This window comes from Danio rerio, chromosome 18, assembly GCF_052040795.2.
Source record: "Danio rerio strain M-AB ecotype USA chromosome 18, GRCz13ab, whole genome shotgun sequence".
Lineage (NCBI taxonomy): Eukaryota > Metazoa > Chordata > Actinopteri > Cypriniformes > Danionidae > Danio > Danio rerio.
Window position 1 is genome coordinate 3,332,501 of NC_141038.1, and position 17,500 is coordinate 3,350,000.

General features: G+C 35.5%; 1 protein-coding gene across 13 annotated transcripts in view; it reads right to left on the reverse strand.

Moving 5' to 3' along the window:
• unc13c (unc-13 homolog C (C. elegans)) overlaps positions 1–17,500 on the reverse strand; it is a 328,781-nt gene that overhangs the window by 74,188 nt on the left and 237,093 nt on the right. For 10 of the 13 annotated variants that reach the window (NM_001441457.1, NM_001441456.1, XM_087291368.1 and 7 more), the window contains 3 exon segments: positions 1,242–1,385; positions 9,047–9,143; positions 15,491–15,617. In NM_001441457.1, coding sequence (NP_001428386.1) covers positions 1,242–1,385; positions 9,047–9,143; positions 15,491–15,617 — 368 coding nt within the window. 13 annotated transcript variants of the gene reach the window in all.

Below are 17,500 nucleotides of genomic sequence, written 5' to 3' on the forward strand. Positions count from 1 at the left end.
GGTGTGCAGTTATTTTCATATAAGTATACAGCTAAAGTAGTTCCAGCAGGTTTTGAAAGCATCACAGCTCCATATCACTACGCTAAATGATTTCAGTTATTTCATAGCTATAGCATTCAAATACTCGATTCTGATTGGCTGATGAACATTCTAAAGTGTGCGATTATTTTCAGATAAACACACAGCTAAAGTTGTTCCGGCAGGTTTTGAGTGCATCACAGCTCAATTTCAATACGCTGAATGACTTGTATTTTCACAGCTATAACAGGTAAATACTCAATTCTGATTGGCTGATGAGCATTCTAAGGTGTGCGGTTATTTTCAGATAAACACACAGCTAAAGTAGTTCCGGCAGGTTTTGAGTGCATCACAGCTCAATATCACTACACTGAATGACTTGTATTTTCACAGCTACAACTGTCAAATACTTGATTCTGATTGGCTGATGAACATTCTAAGGTGTGCAGTAATTTTCAGATAAACGCACAGCTAAAGTAGTTCCGGTGGGTTTTGAGTGCATTACAGCTCCAAATCACTATCATGATTGATTTCAGTTATTACACAGCTACAACAGTCAAATACTCGATTCGGATTGACCGACGAACATTCTAAGGTGTGCCATTATTTTTAGATAAATGCACAGTTAAAGTAGTTCCGGCAGGTTTTGAGTGCATTACAGCTCCATATCCCTACACTGAGTGATTTCAGTTATTATACTGCTACAACAGTCAAATACTTGATTCTGATTGCCTGGAAAACATTCTAAGGTGTTTAGTTATTTTCAGAAAAACACACAGCTAAGGTAGTTTCAGCAGGTTTTGAGTGCATTACAGCTCCATATCACTACACTGAGTGATTTCAGTTATTATACTGCTACAACAGTCAAATACTCGATTCTGATTGGCTGATGAACATTCTAAGGTGTGCTTTTATTTTCAGATAAACACACAGCTAAAGTAGTTCAAGCAGGTTTAGAGTGCATTACAGCTCCATATCACTACACCGAGTGATTTTAGTTATTTCATAGCTACAACAATCAAATACTCGATTCTGATTGGCTGGTAAACATTCTAAGGTGTTTGATTATTTTCAGATAAACACACAGCTAAAGTAGTTTTGGCAGGTTTTGAGTTAATCACAGCTCCATATCACTACCCTGAATGATTTCAATTATTTTACAGCAACAACAGTCAAAAATCACATCAAAACACAACAGAGGACAAAAGCTGATCAGGTCTCACCTTTGCGAATCTGCGCATGAAGTGAGCGAGGGCGTGAGGGTTTGGACACTCCAGTTTCTTGATGATCTCAAAGCTTTGGTTGAGTTGCGTAAAAACGTCCACCACTGAGCAGGAGAAGAGCGCGTGTTCAGACGTCTGCTGGAACTGCACACAAAAACACAGCAAACACTGCCTTCAGTGTCACATTCACTACATCACAAAGGGAACTTTACATTAGTTCACATTTCCAGCATTGAGCAATAATATTTCACCAATACACTGTTACGATCACCATCGATCTAGCGGCTGCAGATCACTGGGAAGCACGCAGTTCGCTGGAGAACAACAAACACGCCACATTATGGACTGCAACTCCATACATGCACTCCGCTCACACACCTGTTCCAAGTTTCAGTGATGAGCACACACACAGCTAGAGGATCGTAACAAACTGATTACATGGACTTTAAATACAGCACACACACACTTCATTGCTGAGTCTTGTTATACTGTCACTTTGAACATTATGACACATTTCCATTGCCTTGTTTTGTTTATTTACGTTGTCTGCTGCCTGCCTTTTGACCATCTGCCTGTATTATCGACCACGACTCTGGATTTCCTGTATACATCTGTTTGGCCCTGTGTTGACCGATGCTTGCCTGATCATTCCATTTAACATACGTGCGTTTGGATCCGCACCTCCCTTGTCAGCATCTCCCTTATGACACAATGTATTTTACGGTATTTTTAAACACGCAACTCTTAAAAATATTTCAGCTTTTTATCTCAGCAATGAATTACATAAAACAAACAAACAAATGAAAATAGAAATATTTACTTTGAAGGGCACATAGTTAACCCTTTTTTATGATTTAATATTAATAGTATGGTTCTTCTAAGTTTGCCAGTTTAGGTTCAGTTCAAAATCGTTCCGATTTTTTTAAATTATACACACTTAAAAGAAACAGTACTATATAGAACCAAAAATGGTTCTATCAAGCGCTTCATATATGGAACCCCAAAAAAGTTTCTAAATAGAACCATTTTAAGGGTTCATTAAATAGAACCCCCAATGGTTCTTCGAATTCAAGTTAGATGGTTCTATTTAGAACCATTTAGGGGTTTTTTATTTAGGTAGCAGTGCAGCGCTCGTGCCCACAGCAAGTCTGCGTACACGCGGCAGGCCAGAGTCACGGTGGCAGGTTAGATTGACCATCAGGCCACCGGGAAAGGTCTCGGTTCTCCCTATGGCCAGTCCGTCCCTGGATATTATTAAAACCTTTTAAAGCCAAACATATTTTAATAATCTATAGATGAAAGATCAGGTGTTATTTATAAAGGACACAAAAATGCAGGCTAAATGTATTGTGAAATATTAAAGCTTTAAGTATATATATATATATATATATATATATATATATATATATATATATATATATATATATATATATATATATATATATATATATATATATATTGTGTGAATGAGGAAGCTGTGGTGGACTTCTCCTTTCGAAAAATTAACCGTCACTCTCGAGGCTCTTCACCACCTGTCCAAGACGATGATTATTAGTTTTAAATAAATTATTAAATCATAAAAACATGGTACTGCACAGTCTAAATAAATAAACTGGTTATTTTATTTATTTCACAAAATAATTTGTTAAAAATGTTGAATTTTAAGTATATATAAAATATAAGTTATATGCTAATGTGCAAACCTGAATGAAAAAAATCCCACCATACTGTACACTGATAAAGTTTTTGACCAAAGCATTCATTTTATTAGGTTTTGACTCAAAAAGCATTGTATATCTGTGTTATAGCTTATAATTATTTTATAATCTTTACTACATAATTATGTTATGAATCAAGAACTATAGAACCATTTTAACCATTTAAAAATTTTTTCAGTAGTTTTAAACGCAAATATTGGCCTCCACCTAAAATACTGACATAAACAGTCTATAAACACTCATAATGATATTGATTTTTGTTCTGAAGCATTAGATGTTGACAAGAAGCGCTGAAGATATTTTAAAGACGACACTTTTATAATTTTACAGATTTTTTCCCAGTAGTTTTAAACACAAATATTGGCCTCCACCTAAAATACTGACATAAACAGTCTATAAACACTCATAATGATATTGATTTTTTGTTCTGAGCGTCTGATGTTGGCAAGAAGCGCTGAAGAAATTTTAAAGATGAAGGCACTGGTATGATTCAGAGCCGTAGGGAAAATCCTGCCAAAATAACCTATGACACAATTAACCTGCGCTTCTGCCCCTATTCCCTACGCGCTTCTGCCAGCAAACACAAGCCTAATAATCATTACACAATTAACTCAAAGTGCTGCTCCATTAGCATCTTAATGTAGAGCTGAATCTCTCCAGGCTTGAACCCGAACATCCAGACACAGTCAGCATCTCATGTCATCTCAGCTTTTGCTCTGACTATGAATAAACTCACGGCAGGAGGAAAACACTGACTTTTTAACATCGTTTTGGGGAACAATCTGCTTGTGAAATACTCATGTATAATTGAATTTGTCAGTGTAATTGGAGTTGAGCAAAAGTGAGCAATACAATAATGATTAAAAGAAATGTTTCTTGATCAATCTGAATATTTGGAGTGATTTATGAAGGATTATGTGACAGTGGAGACTGGAGTAATGATGATGCAAATCCAGATATAGCTCACAGAAAAAAAAATAACTATTTAAACAGGAAAATAGTTCATTTAAATATCAATATTTTTATATAAAATAAATGTAAAAAAATATATTTAAACAAAGGCAAAAAGTTCATTTAAATCTCAATTAAGTTTTTTTAAATATATATAAAAAAGAAACATTTTTTGAACAAATAAATGCAGCCTTGGTGAGCAAAATACTCTCAAACTATTTCAGCTTTTCACCACAGGAATAAATGACATTTCAAAACTAATTAAAACAGAAAAAGCTACTTAAAAATTTATAAAATAAATAAATAAGAAATAAGTTTTTCATAAAAATAAATCAATCTGAATATTTGGAGTGATTTCTGAAGACTTATGTGACAGTGAAGTCTTGAGAAACGATGCTGGAAATCAAAATATGTCTCAGATAAAACTACAAAAAGAATTAAAAAAAAAAAAAAAAAAAAATATATATATATATATATATATATATATATATATATATATATATATATATATATATATATATATATATATATATATATATATACTTTCACACAGTGCTCAGCATAGTTGAGTAAACAACATTTTGAAAATGAATATTTGTATTAATTTCTCAGTGAATATAGGTAAAATATTTTTGTGCATTTGAACAAACCAGATCTATTAAACTAAATTAAATTAAAGTTTTACAGTATTTTTGACTGTTCTCTGAACAAACAATCCAGCGAAAGGGACTCTTAAATATGTATATATCACAGGAATATATCACTTATATGTATCACTTATATGATATACATACATACATACATACATATATATATATATATATATATATATATATATATATATATATATATATATATATATATATATATATCACAGGAATAAACTATGTTTCAAAACAAATGAAATAGAAATAATAAAAAAATTCTATATTTTTTTCCTGTATTTTGAACAAACTAATTCAGCAAAAAGGCACTCTCAAAATTATTTCAGCTTTTTATTACAAAATAAATTGTTTTTCAAAACAAATGAAAATAGAAATAATTAATTTAAATAACAATAACATTTGACTATTTTACTGTATTTTTACAAAAATTCAGCAAACAGGACTTTCAAAAATATTTTTATAACAGGAATAAATTACTTTTCAAAACAAACGAAAATAGAATTAATTGCTTTAAAAAGCAATCAAATTTCACAAATTTACAGCATTTTTTTACTGTATTTTTACATAAAATCTAGTCTTTGTAAACAAAAGTTTTGTAAGCTTTTTAAAGGCTGCGCTAGGCTAAAAATAGCAACACGTTGGGGCAAGAACGTCTTTATTGGTGAGCAAAAAAGACTCAACAGTATTTAATCTTTTATGCCAGGAATAAATTACTTTTCAAAACAAATTGAAATAGAAATAATTACTTTAAACAGCAAGACTTTTTTAGTATATTAAAGTATTTTAACTGTATTTTTACACATACAAATCCAGCAAAATGGACTCTCAATAAATTAGTCTTTTCATCACAGGAATAAATTACTTTTCAAAACAAATGACAATAGAAATATTTACTTTAAATAGCAAAAAAGAAATTTTTCTGTATTTTCCTGTATTTTTGAACAAAAAAATATCTTTTTGTTACAAGAATAAATAACATTTTAAAACAAATGAAAATAGAAATAATCACTTTAAAAAAACAATAATAATTAAAAATTTTACAGTATTTTTACTGTATTTTTGAACAAACAAATCCAACAAAAGTGACTCTCCGAAACAATCTGTCTTTTTCATCACAGGAATAAATCAAATCAAATTAAAGTAGAAATAACTACTTTAAAAAGCAATAACATTTTATTGTGAAATAAATTTGACAGTTCCTGTATTTTTTAACAAAAAAATCCAGCCTTGTCTTGTCGCCTTTCAGTAAATTCAGAAAATATGACCAACCTCCAACTTTTTATTTAATCGAACTAAACTCACAGCAGAAAAAACACACACATTTAAACAGCATTTTCATCACTCTCCTACACTAATCTGCATCAGAAACCCTCAAGTGTAATTGCATTTGTCAGTATCACATATCGCATATAATAATGTGTCCATTCATCACAACAGAGGCTAATGCGCAGACCAATATGAACAATGCTAAATGATTTGTGTTTTCCGCCACTACCAGTTTCAGGTGAAAGTAATTAGCGTATGAATGCAATCAGGAGGGCAATTTGTTTTCATGTGCTTTCGTTCTGCACTACAGTAACAGCAAAAGCACTTGCTTGTTTGTTTTTTTCACAAACGCTCATCTGGATAATGCTTTCAGCTCAGCATTCATCGTGTTTACGTCTGTGCAATGAGAAAAACACAGCACGCAAGCACACGCATGAATAAATGCTCAGAGCAAATGTCATTAAAGAGAAAAATCGGTCTAATATCCATCCTCATATCCAAGGAAAGAGCGTTTCTGAAATGCAATTATTATAAACTTGTATGAATGCTGCCTTCAGCTGACGATAGGATGAATGTTTGATTTTACAATTACGTATCGCAACACAGCTGTTGATGTTAATAATAATTAGTTATGTTTTTTTTAATCGTCAAATCATTATATTTGTGACCATCACCAGCGATATAGTCTGTGCAGATTACTGGAGAACTACACTACCTGACAAAAGTCTTGTTTGCTATCCAGCAAAAACAACAAATAATAACTTGACTTCTAGTTGATCATTTGGTATCAGAAGTGTCTTATATGAAAGGCAAAGGCCTCTAGATTATGCTTATTTGATCACAATAATATATGATCATGCCTTAATTTTGAATTATTTCATTAGGTCTGACTTTGCTTAGACCAGGGGTCACCAATCTCGGTCCTGGAGGGCCGGTGTCCCTGCATAGTTTAGCTCCAACTTGCCTCAACATACTGCCTGGGTGTTTCATGTATACCTTGTAAAACCTTGATTAGTTTGTTCAGGTGTGTTTGATTAGGGTTGGAGCTAAAATCTCCAGGACACCGGCCCTCCAGGAACAAGTTTGATGACCCCTGGCTTAGACAAAAAGTCTTGTCACTGAACAGAAATAATGTTCAGTATAGAATATAAAGTCATGAATGAATATTGTGTGTGACTCCATCATGAGCTTGGAGGACTGCATCCATACATCTCTGACATGACTCAAATCACTGATTAATAAAGTCATCCGGAATGGCAAAGAAAGCGTTCCTGCAGGACTCCCAGAGTTCATCAAGATTCTTTGGATTCATCTTCAAAGACTCCTCTTTCATCTTACCCCAGACATGCTCAATAATGTTCATGTCTGGTTACTGGGCTGGCCAATCCTGGAGCATGACCTTCGCTTTCATGAATTTTGATGTGGAGTCTAAAGTATGAGGACCGCTATCCTGTGCTTTATTTAATGTCACAATGTATAAATTTAATTTCACAATATATAAACCCCTAGTTTTTCGCGATTTAGGGTTCTCTCCTCAGACTGCTGCCCCATGACCCGGCCCCGGAAAATCAGACGAAAACGAATGAATGAATGATTATTTTTATTTTATTTATTGCAAAATTGTCTGCAAATTTCTGGGATTTACCAACACTAAATTGGTCATCCTTTTTTAAATATAAATTTTTTTTATTTATTTTGTTTTTATCAAAATATCAAAATTTTAAAAAAATAAATCCTTTTTAAAATATTTTCTAAATGATGTTTAACAGATTCAGGAAAGTTTATTTCACAGGATGTCTGATAATATTTTTTCTTTTGGAGAAAGTCTTATTTGTTTTATTTCAGCTAGAATAAAAGCAGTTTTTAATTTTTTAAACACCATTTTAAGGTTAATATTATTAGCCCCTTTAAGCTAATTTTATTTCCGATAGTCAACAAACCATCGTTATACAATAACTTGCCTAATTACCCTAACCTGCCTAGTTAACCTAATTAAGCTAGTTTAGCCTTTAAATGTCACTTTAAGCTGTATAGAAGTGTCTTGAAAAATATCTAGTCAAATATTATTTACTGTCATCATGGCAAAGATAAAATAAATCAGTTATTAGAGATGAGTTATTAAAACTATTATGATTAGAAATGTGCTGAAAAAATTTGCTCTCAGTTTAACAGAAATTGGGGAAAAATTAAATGGGGGGACTTATAATTCAGGGGGGCTAATAATTCTGACTTCAACTGTATATATATATATCAGACCCCCTAGTTTTTCACAATTTTTTTCAGATTTTTCGTGATTAAAATGACCGATTTTGTGGTGGTAATTCCCAGAAATTTGCAGACAATTTTGCAATAAATAAAATAAAAATAATCATTCATTCATTCATTTTCATCCGATTTTCAGAAAATTCCTGAAAGCAAAGAATGTCAAGGTGCTCCAGGATTGGCCAGCCCAGTCACCAGACATGAACATTATTGAGCATGTCTGGGGTAAGATGAAGGAACAGGCATTGAAGATGAATCCAAAGAGTCTTGATGAACTCTGGGAGTCAATTTTTTTTAGAATAAATTCATTTAACTGTTCTATCAAAAATGTGTAAAATGCAATGAGTATCAAATCAGCTTATTAGCATTAAACATCAGATTAATGATGCTTAATATTAAGCTTTGAATCTCAGAAATAAATTGCATTTTACAATGTATTTACATAGAAAAGTCTTATTTTAAAAAGCAAAACCATTTCACTGTAACTGTTTGTAACTAAACAAAATTTTTGTGTAAATAAATGCTGCTTTAAAATGTAAAGAAATTTAAATAAAAGAAGATTAGCAACATCACCAATTCATTGCAGTTGACAGTGCAATTTGGCCTGCATGCGTCAGTACACTAAAGATGAAATATCTAGCCAGAACATACATTTCCTATTATTATAAAAGCAGAACAGCAATGATTAGGTCCAGAAATAAAACATCTATCCTATGCACACTATTTAAAAAGCCTTGCAAAAAAGAGAAGAAAACAAAACTTCATAGTGATGCAGCATGATCATAAACAGCTTTAAAACTCATAAGCTCTTGAACTCCATAGGAAAGAAAAGAGAAATGCAGTGTTTAGCGTTAATGTGACGCTTATATGGTAACAGTAGTGTTAGACTATTTACAAATGAAAAGCTCTGGAGAAGCAAACTAACAATAGGAAACAAACTCACCCCGTCTTTTTTATCTCTCTCCAGAGCTCCGTTGAGGAAATCCATCGCTACGTCTTCATTTTCATCCAACCACTGGATCACGAACGGCTCGAACCATCTGAACAAAGATAGCACAATTATATAGTTATTTATTTAGCACATTACATACCAAATGGTAATTCAAAGTGCTTTACTTAAACAGGAATGAAATAATACAAGTATGTATGAGTATGAGAAATAAAAGAGGTTTATGCTGTTTATATCACATGCTCCTTAAGTCTCTAGACTGTAAATATCTGTTAAACTGAATAGTGATGTTAAAAACTCAACTCTACAGATTAACAAAGTGACTTTTATTGATCATTTAGTCATTTTAAATAATAAAATGTATAAGAAATAATAATAATATAAAGAGAAATAAGTCTGTCAAATAACAGAACATGTACTGGCAGTCTATTAGAAGGTTTTTGTACCACCAACACAGACAATAAAGCACTTTATTATCATTAAAAGTTTTCATGAAAGTGACTTTTTTTTAAGGTTAAAAGTTGTTGGAAGAAAGATCAAGATCCCATAATGCAGTTCAAAAGCAGAAATAAATAAGGAAAAAGTAAATAAATGAAGGCGAGGCGGTGGCGCAGTAGGTAGTGCTGTCGCCTCACAGCAAGAAGGTCGCTGGTTCGAACCTCAGCTCAGTAGGCGTTTCTGTGTGGAGTTTGCATGTTCTCCCTGCGTTCGTGTGGGTTTCCTCCGGTTGCTTGTAAATTGTACCTGGATGTTATGGGAATATCTACACGGAAGAAAACCCTGATTTGTTGGATTTACTTCACTTTTTTTAAGTTATGTGGTTGCAACAATTGATGCAGGCTGGATTTATACAAAAAATTAAGTTGAAGATTACCACATTTAATTTGTTGACCTAAATTTAGCCTGTATCAATTGTTTGCAACCACTTACCGTAATTTTTTTTTTGTAAATCCAATGAATCAGCGATGCGGTGGCACAGTAGGTAATGCTATAGACTCACAGCAATAAGGTCGCTGGTTCGAGCCTCGGCTGGGTCAGTTGGTGTTTCTGTGTGGAGTTTGCATGTTCTCCCTGCGTTCATGTGGGTTTCCTCCGGTTGCTTTAGTTTCCCCCACAGTCCAAAAACATGCGGTACAGGTGAATTGGGTAGGCTAAATTGTCTGTAGTGTATGAGTGTGAATGTGTGTGTGGATGTTTCCTAGAGATGGGTTGCGGCTGGAAGGGCATCCGCTGCATAAAACATGTGCTGGATAAGTTGGCGGTTCATTCCGCTTTGGTGACCCCGGATTAATAAAGGGACTAAGCCGACAAGAAAATGAATGAATGAATCCAATGAATCTTTTTTTTTTCAGTGCATGTAGCTGATGTTTGTAGCTGACACTTATAAAATGATATGCAATAGTTTTTGCAGTGTTATCAGATCTTAAATATGACATTTAATTAGATTTTTAGGAAAATAGATTCATAGATGCATCATGATTCTTTCTCTAATGATCCTGAATTGATTCTCAGACGTTCAGAATCGACTATGTGCTGTAATTACATTGTAACGGTGCAAAGTGATGCAAATAAATGAAGCCCTGTGTACAATAAAACTAGTTCTTTGTGGCTCTAAACAACTGTAAAAGCTAATATTATTTCCAAATGCATAACATTTTGGGCTTTAAAGATATATCTTTGCTAAAAGAATATATATATATATATATAAAAAAGAGTAACACTTTAAAAATAAATAAAAGAACAATTAGTTTTTTTTATAATTGCTCTTTGATATCTGCCGGTTCAATGTTACATTCAGATGCTGAAATGTAACTTTGTTACAAAAATAATTCAACTTTCAAGGGGACCTATTATCCACCTTTTTACAAGATGTAAAATAAGCTCAGAATATCCCACAAAAATGTTTCATTACTCTCTGAAACTCATCCTTTTAGGCTGTGTTCACACCAGACGTGGAATGAGCGTCAAGCACGATTGATTTACATGTCAAGTCAATGCAAACTCGCGAATAGACATCATGTTGTGCGATACACGCAAATGGTGCAGTGCGAAATGAGCATTTGACCTGTTTGACATGGTCAACGTGCATTTTGCACGAATCGATTAAGTTAAAAAATCTGAACTTAAGCGGACATTTGCGCCACGTTAACCAATCAAGAGCTTGCTCTTGTGGGGGCGTTTAATCCTCCAGCCGACACCAACAACTGTTCGTCAAACTTGGCTCGGCTCAGTCAGAAGCAGCGCTGAAAGCCTCCATCATCCAGGTTCAGTTTCTGGAGGAGTTTATGAGCTCACAGAGCTGGATGCACCTCTGAAAGGATCCAGTGGACTCAGAGATGGCACTAAACGTACCTACGCTGTTTTTCAGCCTTCATAAATCACATAAACACAGTTATTTTCTTAATAAAATCCATGTTAGCCATTTAACAATGAAGCTAGAGTCACCGGGCAGACAGAAGCCCTGCCCATCATGCAAATCCGCGTCTGTTCTGAAGTGAATTTGACGAGCGAATATAACAATTTATCCGCACCTTCCGCATCTGGTGTGAACACAGCATCAGGCTTTGATCCTAACTGTGACGATTTGGTGACTGTCTCTTTAAATTCAAATGAGATTGTGCTCTTTTCAAAAGAGGGCGGAGCTACAAATGTGTGTGCCAGCATAGTATACATGTAAATATGACAAATCAAAGACTTTTTAACGACTCCACTTTTCTTGTCGCTCGATAATAATGTAGTCATTGTGTTTTTAATAATATCCCTGCATACATTTCTTACATTCAAATGTTTATCATTTAAATTGATCCCTATGGTAACATACTGAACATGTACTTTCACCAATCCGCTTGCAAATGCCACCATCTTTGGTATTAATTCTAACTTTAATCTATTAGTTTATCCTTATAAACTTTCAGCAAATGCACTGTTACCCACTCCCCAAGTCGCTCATGTTAAAATGATCTCTTTCTCATGGTAAAATCAATTGTCCTGGAGCTGATTTTTGATTGACAGCTGGTCCCGTCTGTCATCCCGCCTCTCCACACTCATAACTCACAGTAATGAATGAGTGACTTTCTGACAGCAGACAGCAGCCAATCAGAGGCCAGCGTGTGTCTGCAGATGAATGATGGCTTATGAATGGACGGATCAGCTCACTTGTTGCATCCAATAGTCACTTTTTCGCCCCATTGACTTCCATTTATATGCATGCGAATGTGGCAGAACAGAAATGCAAGCTTGTGCCATAAGTTTTGCATCCAGTTGAAGTCAGAATTGTTAGCCGCCTGAATTATTCACCCCTCTGTTTAATTTTTTTCCCAATTTCTGTTTGATGGAGAGCAGATTTTTTAAACACATTTCTAAACATAATTGTTTTAATAACTCATTCTAATAGCTGATTTATTTTATCTTTGCCATGATGACAGTTCATAATATTCGACTAGATATTCTACAAGACACATCTGTACAGCTTAAAGTGACATTTAAAGGCTTAACTATGTTAATTAGGTAAACTAGGCAGGTTAGGGTAATTAGGCAAGTAATTGTATAACAGTGGTTTGTTCTGTAGACTATCAAAAAAAAAATAGTTTAAAGGGGCTAATAATATTGATCTTAAAATTTGAAAAAAAAAAAAAATTAAAACTGCTTTTATTCTAGCCGAAATAAAACAAATAAGACTTTCTCCAGAAGAAAACATATTATCAGACATACTGTGATTTTTTTTTTGCTTTGTTAAACATCATTTAGGAAATATGAAAAAAGAAAAAAAAAATCAAAGGGGGCCTAATAATTCTAACTTCAACTGTATGCCAATATGCGCACGCAAGCGGAGCAACGTGCTCATGGCTTTCCCAGCCTGATCTCACGAGAAAACGTAAGTATTTTACGTTTTGGCAGTTTAGTGGCTAATTCGTACGATTTCGTAAGAGTTCAGTCATAAGAAAATGTACGAATTTAAAAAGGAGGCGTGGCACCTAACCCCACCCCTAAACCCAACCGTCATTGGGGGATACGCAAATCGTACTAAAATGTACGAATTAGATCGTATGAATTTGTACGAATTAGCCACTAAATGAAAAAGTTACAAATTGCCGTGAGATTGTGTTGGCTTTCCGGGTGCACCCAATAGAAAACATCTCATGCAGTAGCGGTGAGAGTTGTGCGTGGCTTTCAGTGCAATGTAAACAAAAGATATGCTAGACGAATTATTATTAAAATAATTATGTATGAACGCAGATGATAACAACAGTTAATTTACATACTTAGCTAACATAACGCCTAAATTTGCATTAGATTTATTCTAATGTTCTTCAGACTGTAGTATCCCTAATTGTTATGCAGTTCAAAACATAACATATGAATGTGTCTGAATGTAGAAGAAGCCAATGCACTGCTTTTGTTGTGCTTTGAAATACAACATTTGAATGTTTGTAAAAAGTCTATTGTACAACGCAGTGATGTTAAGTAGTTTCAAATACAATATGGGATCATTTTAATGTAGAAAAAGCCAACATGGGTGTCTTAAGCAGCAAAAATATGCATATGCATATGCATATGGGGTCTTACAGCCTGATCTCACAAGGAAACGTAAGTATTTAAGTTTTGCCAGTTTAGTGGCTAATTCGGATGAATTCGTACGAGTTCAGTTGTACTAAAATGTACGATTTTAAATAGAAGACGTGGCACCTAACCCCACCCCTAACCCCAACCGTCATTGGGTGATGAGCAAATCGTACTAAATTGTACAAATTAGATCGTACAAATTCATACGAATTAACCACTAAATCAAAAAGTTACAAATTGCGGTGAGATTGCGTTGGGTCTTATATGCTGTTGTGTCTTCACTCATCTTGCAAGTCATATCTCTCCGGCCCCTCATTTGGGATGTTTTTCATGAACTGGCCCCCATGACAAACTAATTGAATAGCCCTGTTGTAAGTTAATTAAAATATAATCCTTTAAATAGACTAAGCATTCATTTAGTTGTTTAAGTGTTAAACGAGATGAAAGACCATTTAAACCCAAGCGCCGTCAGCAGCAGCAGGCTAGCGCAGAAACTCCATTAAAAAGACTGTGGTAAAATAAATTGCCATATTTTAAAAACATGGAGTGGAACAATGGAAATTTAATGCAGTGCTTCTTGTAGATTTTGAAACCCACTTTATATCATATGTCAATCAGGCAGTGAAGATCATTGACTTTTAAAGAAATCAGATCTTGAACGTGGTGATTTTTGTAATGGCAAGCCAGTTCATTGGAGGCACTTGGGCTGGCTGACTGAAAATTAAAAGCCTGTGTATATACACCACTGTAGGGATTTAACAATATTGTAAATACCGTGATACGGCAATAGTAATTTTTTTCAATATTACCGTAGGCGCATGACTCAATAAAACTATATTTCTGAGAAAAGTTTGCTTAGGCAAATAAAGCGAACAGGAGGTAGCAGGAACTACAATTCCCATCAGCCTAGGCGTGGCCGTCATCCTTAGCGGTCTGTTGTCACTACAGATCCAGTAATGCGAAAATGGAGTGTGCTGCTAGTAGCGGGGAAGAAAAAGAGCTGGAAATGATCGAACCTAAAGCGGGTTTTAAATCGGATGTGTGGAAGCATTTCCGTTTCTTTCTAAAAAGATACGAAAAAGGAGTAAAGGTGACAGACAAAGAAAGAATCAGTATACAGGCACTGCCAGACTGTGGTGAAATATAAGTCGGGGAATACGACTAAAAACAGTCATGGGGACTGCAGAACACAGCACACTTGTTAGATTGATGCAGACATTGACTTGTACCGCAAAGAGACCTCTATCTCACTCATGGCTTGTCCTCTCAAGTGGTGGAAAGACAATGCACAGCGTTACCCACTGCTGTCAACCTTGGCTAAATCATATCTCTCTGTCCCAGAAACCTCAGTCCCAAATGAGAGGGTTTTTATTCTGTTGCAGGGGACATGCCCAGAGATCCCAGCTTTTACCAGATTATAGTTTTATGTTAATTTTCCTTAAAAAACCCATCTCTATCTAAGTGAGTGAGTGATTAAATGTTGAATGTGATGAGTTTTCAACAATACTAAATTGAAACTTATTTTTTTATATGGTTTAATAGTTTTTTGTTATTAAAATTGAAAAATTGAAGTTCCTGTTTCGAAACTTACAGATAGATGGCTGATCTGTATGTCATTGATATGTTCAGTGCTAAGGTAAATAAACACTTTTGGAACTTTTTTCGAGTCTCTTCATTAGTTTTGTTTTTCCAGTAAATTATTCAATAAATACCGTACCGTGCCATTCATACCGAGGTATTACCATACCGTGAAATTCTGATACCATTACATCCCTACACCACTATGACCTAAACTAAAGTGTTACCAAAATTCTAGTGAACGTGCGTGTAGTGAACTTGTGTGAGCAATGTAAGGCAGCGATGAAGTGAACTCACAGCGAATACTCTGGAGGGACGCCCTTAAACGCCGGCAGATCGCGCACGTACTCGTTGTAGAACCACTTGACTTTGAAGTGCAGATTCATGTACTCGGTGCTCTTGCAGAGACGATGCTTGTCATGTTCTGCAAATGAAGGAACAAAAAACAAACACTGAGTTACACAACAGTTAGACATGTGGACTTCAGCGGTCGTTGAAATGTACAGAGCTGCAGGGTTCAATAACCAGGGTTTCTGCAGGTCTCATCAAGTCAAACTGAAGACTTTTTAAGACAATTATGAATGAAACGTTTAGATTTATACATTGCTAAAGGAATAATTCTAATGGCCTGTTTTTCTTTCCAACTGACAAGGTTTGAAAACTACAATATACTAAATGTATGCACAACCGTCTGTCCAGTTCAGTGTCTTCACCGTGTAGCTATAAATACATTAGAGTAAAATAATAATAATAATAATACAAACATTACAATTAAACCATATTAGTAAACAAGGTAACAATTTATAATGATGGTCTATTTGAGTATTTGTAGACTTGTCTGCTTAATATCTGCTGATTCTGCTCTTTCAACAGACATTTAAGTGATGTTTAATTTATTAGACTAATTTCAAGAGGACGTGCTCATGATTAAACCAGCTGGCTCATATTAGCTAATCACCATCCTCCAATCAAGGATCCCTAGTTCCTATATATATATCTCCTCCTTTTCCACTTACAACTATCTTCGTCTTGAAGAATCCCCCCTCTACTGTCACGGTCGGTGAGGGAAAAAAAGGAGTGCAGACCCAATTGGAGAAAAATGTAGGAGTATTTATTATAAACTACAAATAAAAATAAAAGGCAAAACAAAACTACCCCGAAGGGGAAAACATGAATAAAAAGGCAAAAACAAACTTGACAGGGCTGGCAGGACAAAACAGGACTGGAGACAACAAGACAGAGTAATATCGACGACGAACTGGCAAAGGACTGAAAACATGAGGGGGGTTATAAAGCAAAAAGTAAATTGACACACAGGTGAACATGACAAACTAATAATGAGTAAACAAGGAGGGTGGGACTAGACAACAGATGGGAGAGCGCATGACACAGAGAGACAACACAAGCCATGCGCTCACATAACACAACACTGAAGCACACGACAAAAGCACGTGACCACAATGTAAACACCGAGCCACGTGCTTTGACAAAGGACGCAAGACACGAGCACACGATAGATGAACACCTTACCGTGCGCTCACACATATGCTTCATCTCAGCGCCAACCAAAACTGAAACCAACTAGACAGAGGCGCCGAGAATAAAGCAGCGCGCTGCTGACAGAACAAACACAAACACTAGTACAAGAGCGCGCGCGTCTGACGGACGCAGTGCGTGCACGGCCACATCAAGCGGCAGCGCGCACACTCTGCGGACACCCTTGACGGCGCGCGCGCACACAGAGACAGAAACAGGACCAGACATGGGTAGTGTCAGAGCTCTGCCACCAAAACAAGAATTTACAAGACCAGAGTGGCAGAACCCTGACACTCTTCCCCCTTCTTCCACCTTTATCCAAAATAGGTGGCTCGGCGGCCCAGCAACCAGCAGGAATTCCAATTGCTCTGGCTCCCTACTTGAGCTTCTGGTATCTCTGCGTGGTGCTGGCACGTTTCCCCCCCAGGGGTATCAGTTCTCTTCCAAAGCCTAAAAATTGCTCTGCATTATAGACCTCCTAAACCTCAGCCTCTTTTACTAGTCGTCTCGCTCTCAGGAAGTTCACCTTGACCTCAGCTGCGGCAGAGTTTTGAGATCGCCCTGAGCTCAATCTCCCCTCGCCCCACAAAGGGAGGGAGCCCTGGACTCGAGGAATGCCTTGAGCTCAGGGCTCTCTCCCAGGACAGCATGCCAAATGAGCTTTCGTAAGTCATGAGCTAAGTGTGAACTCTTGAACTGACTATAAGAGACTTTGTGAGTACATGTCAGCTAACACTAACCCCAACCCTAACAGTCTACTTATAATCTAAT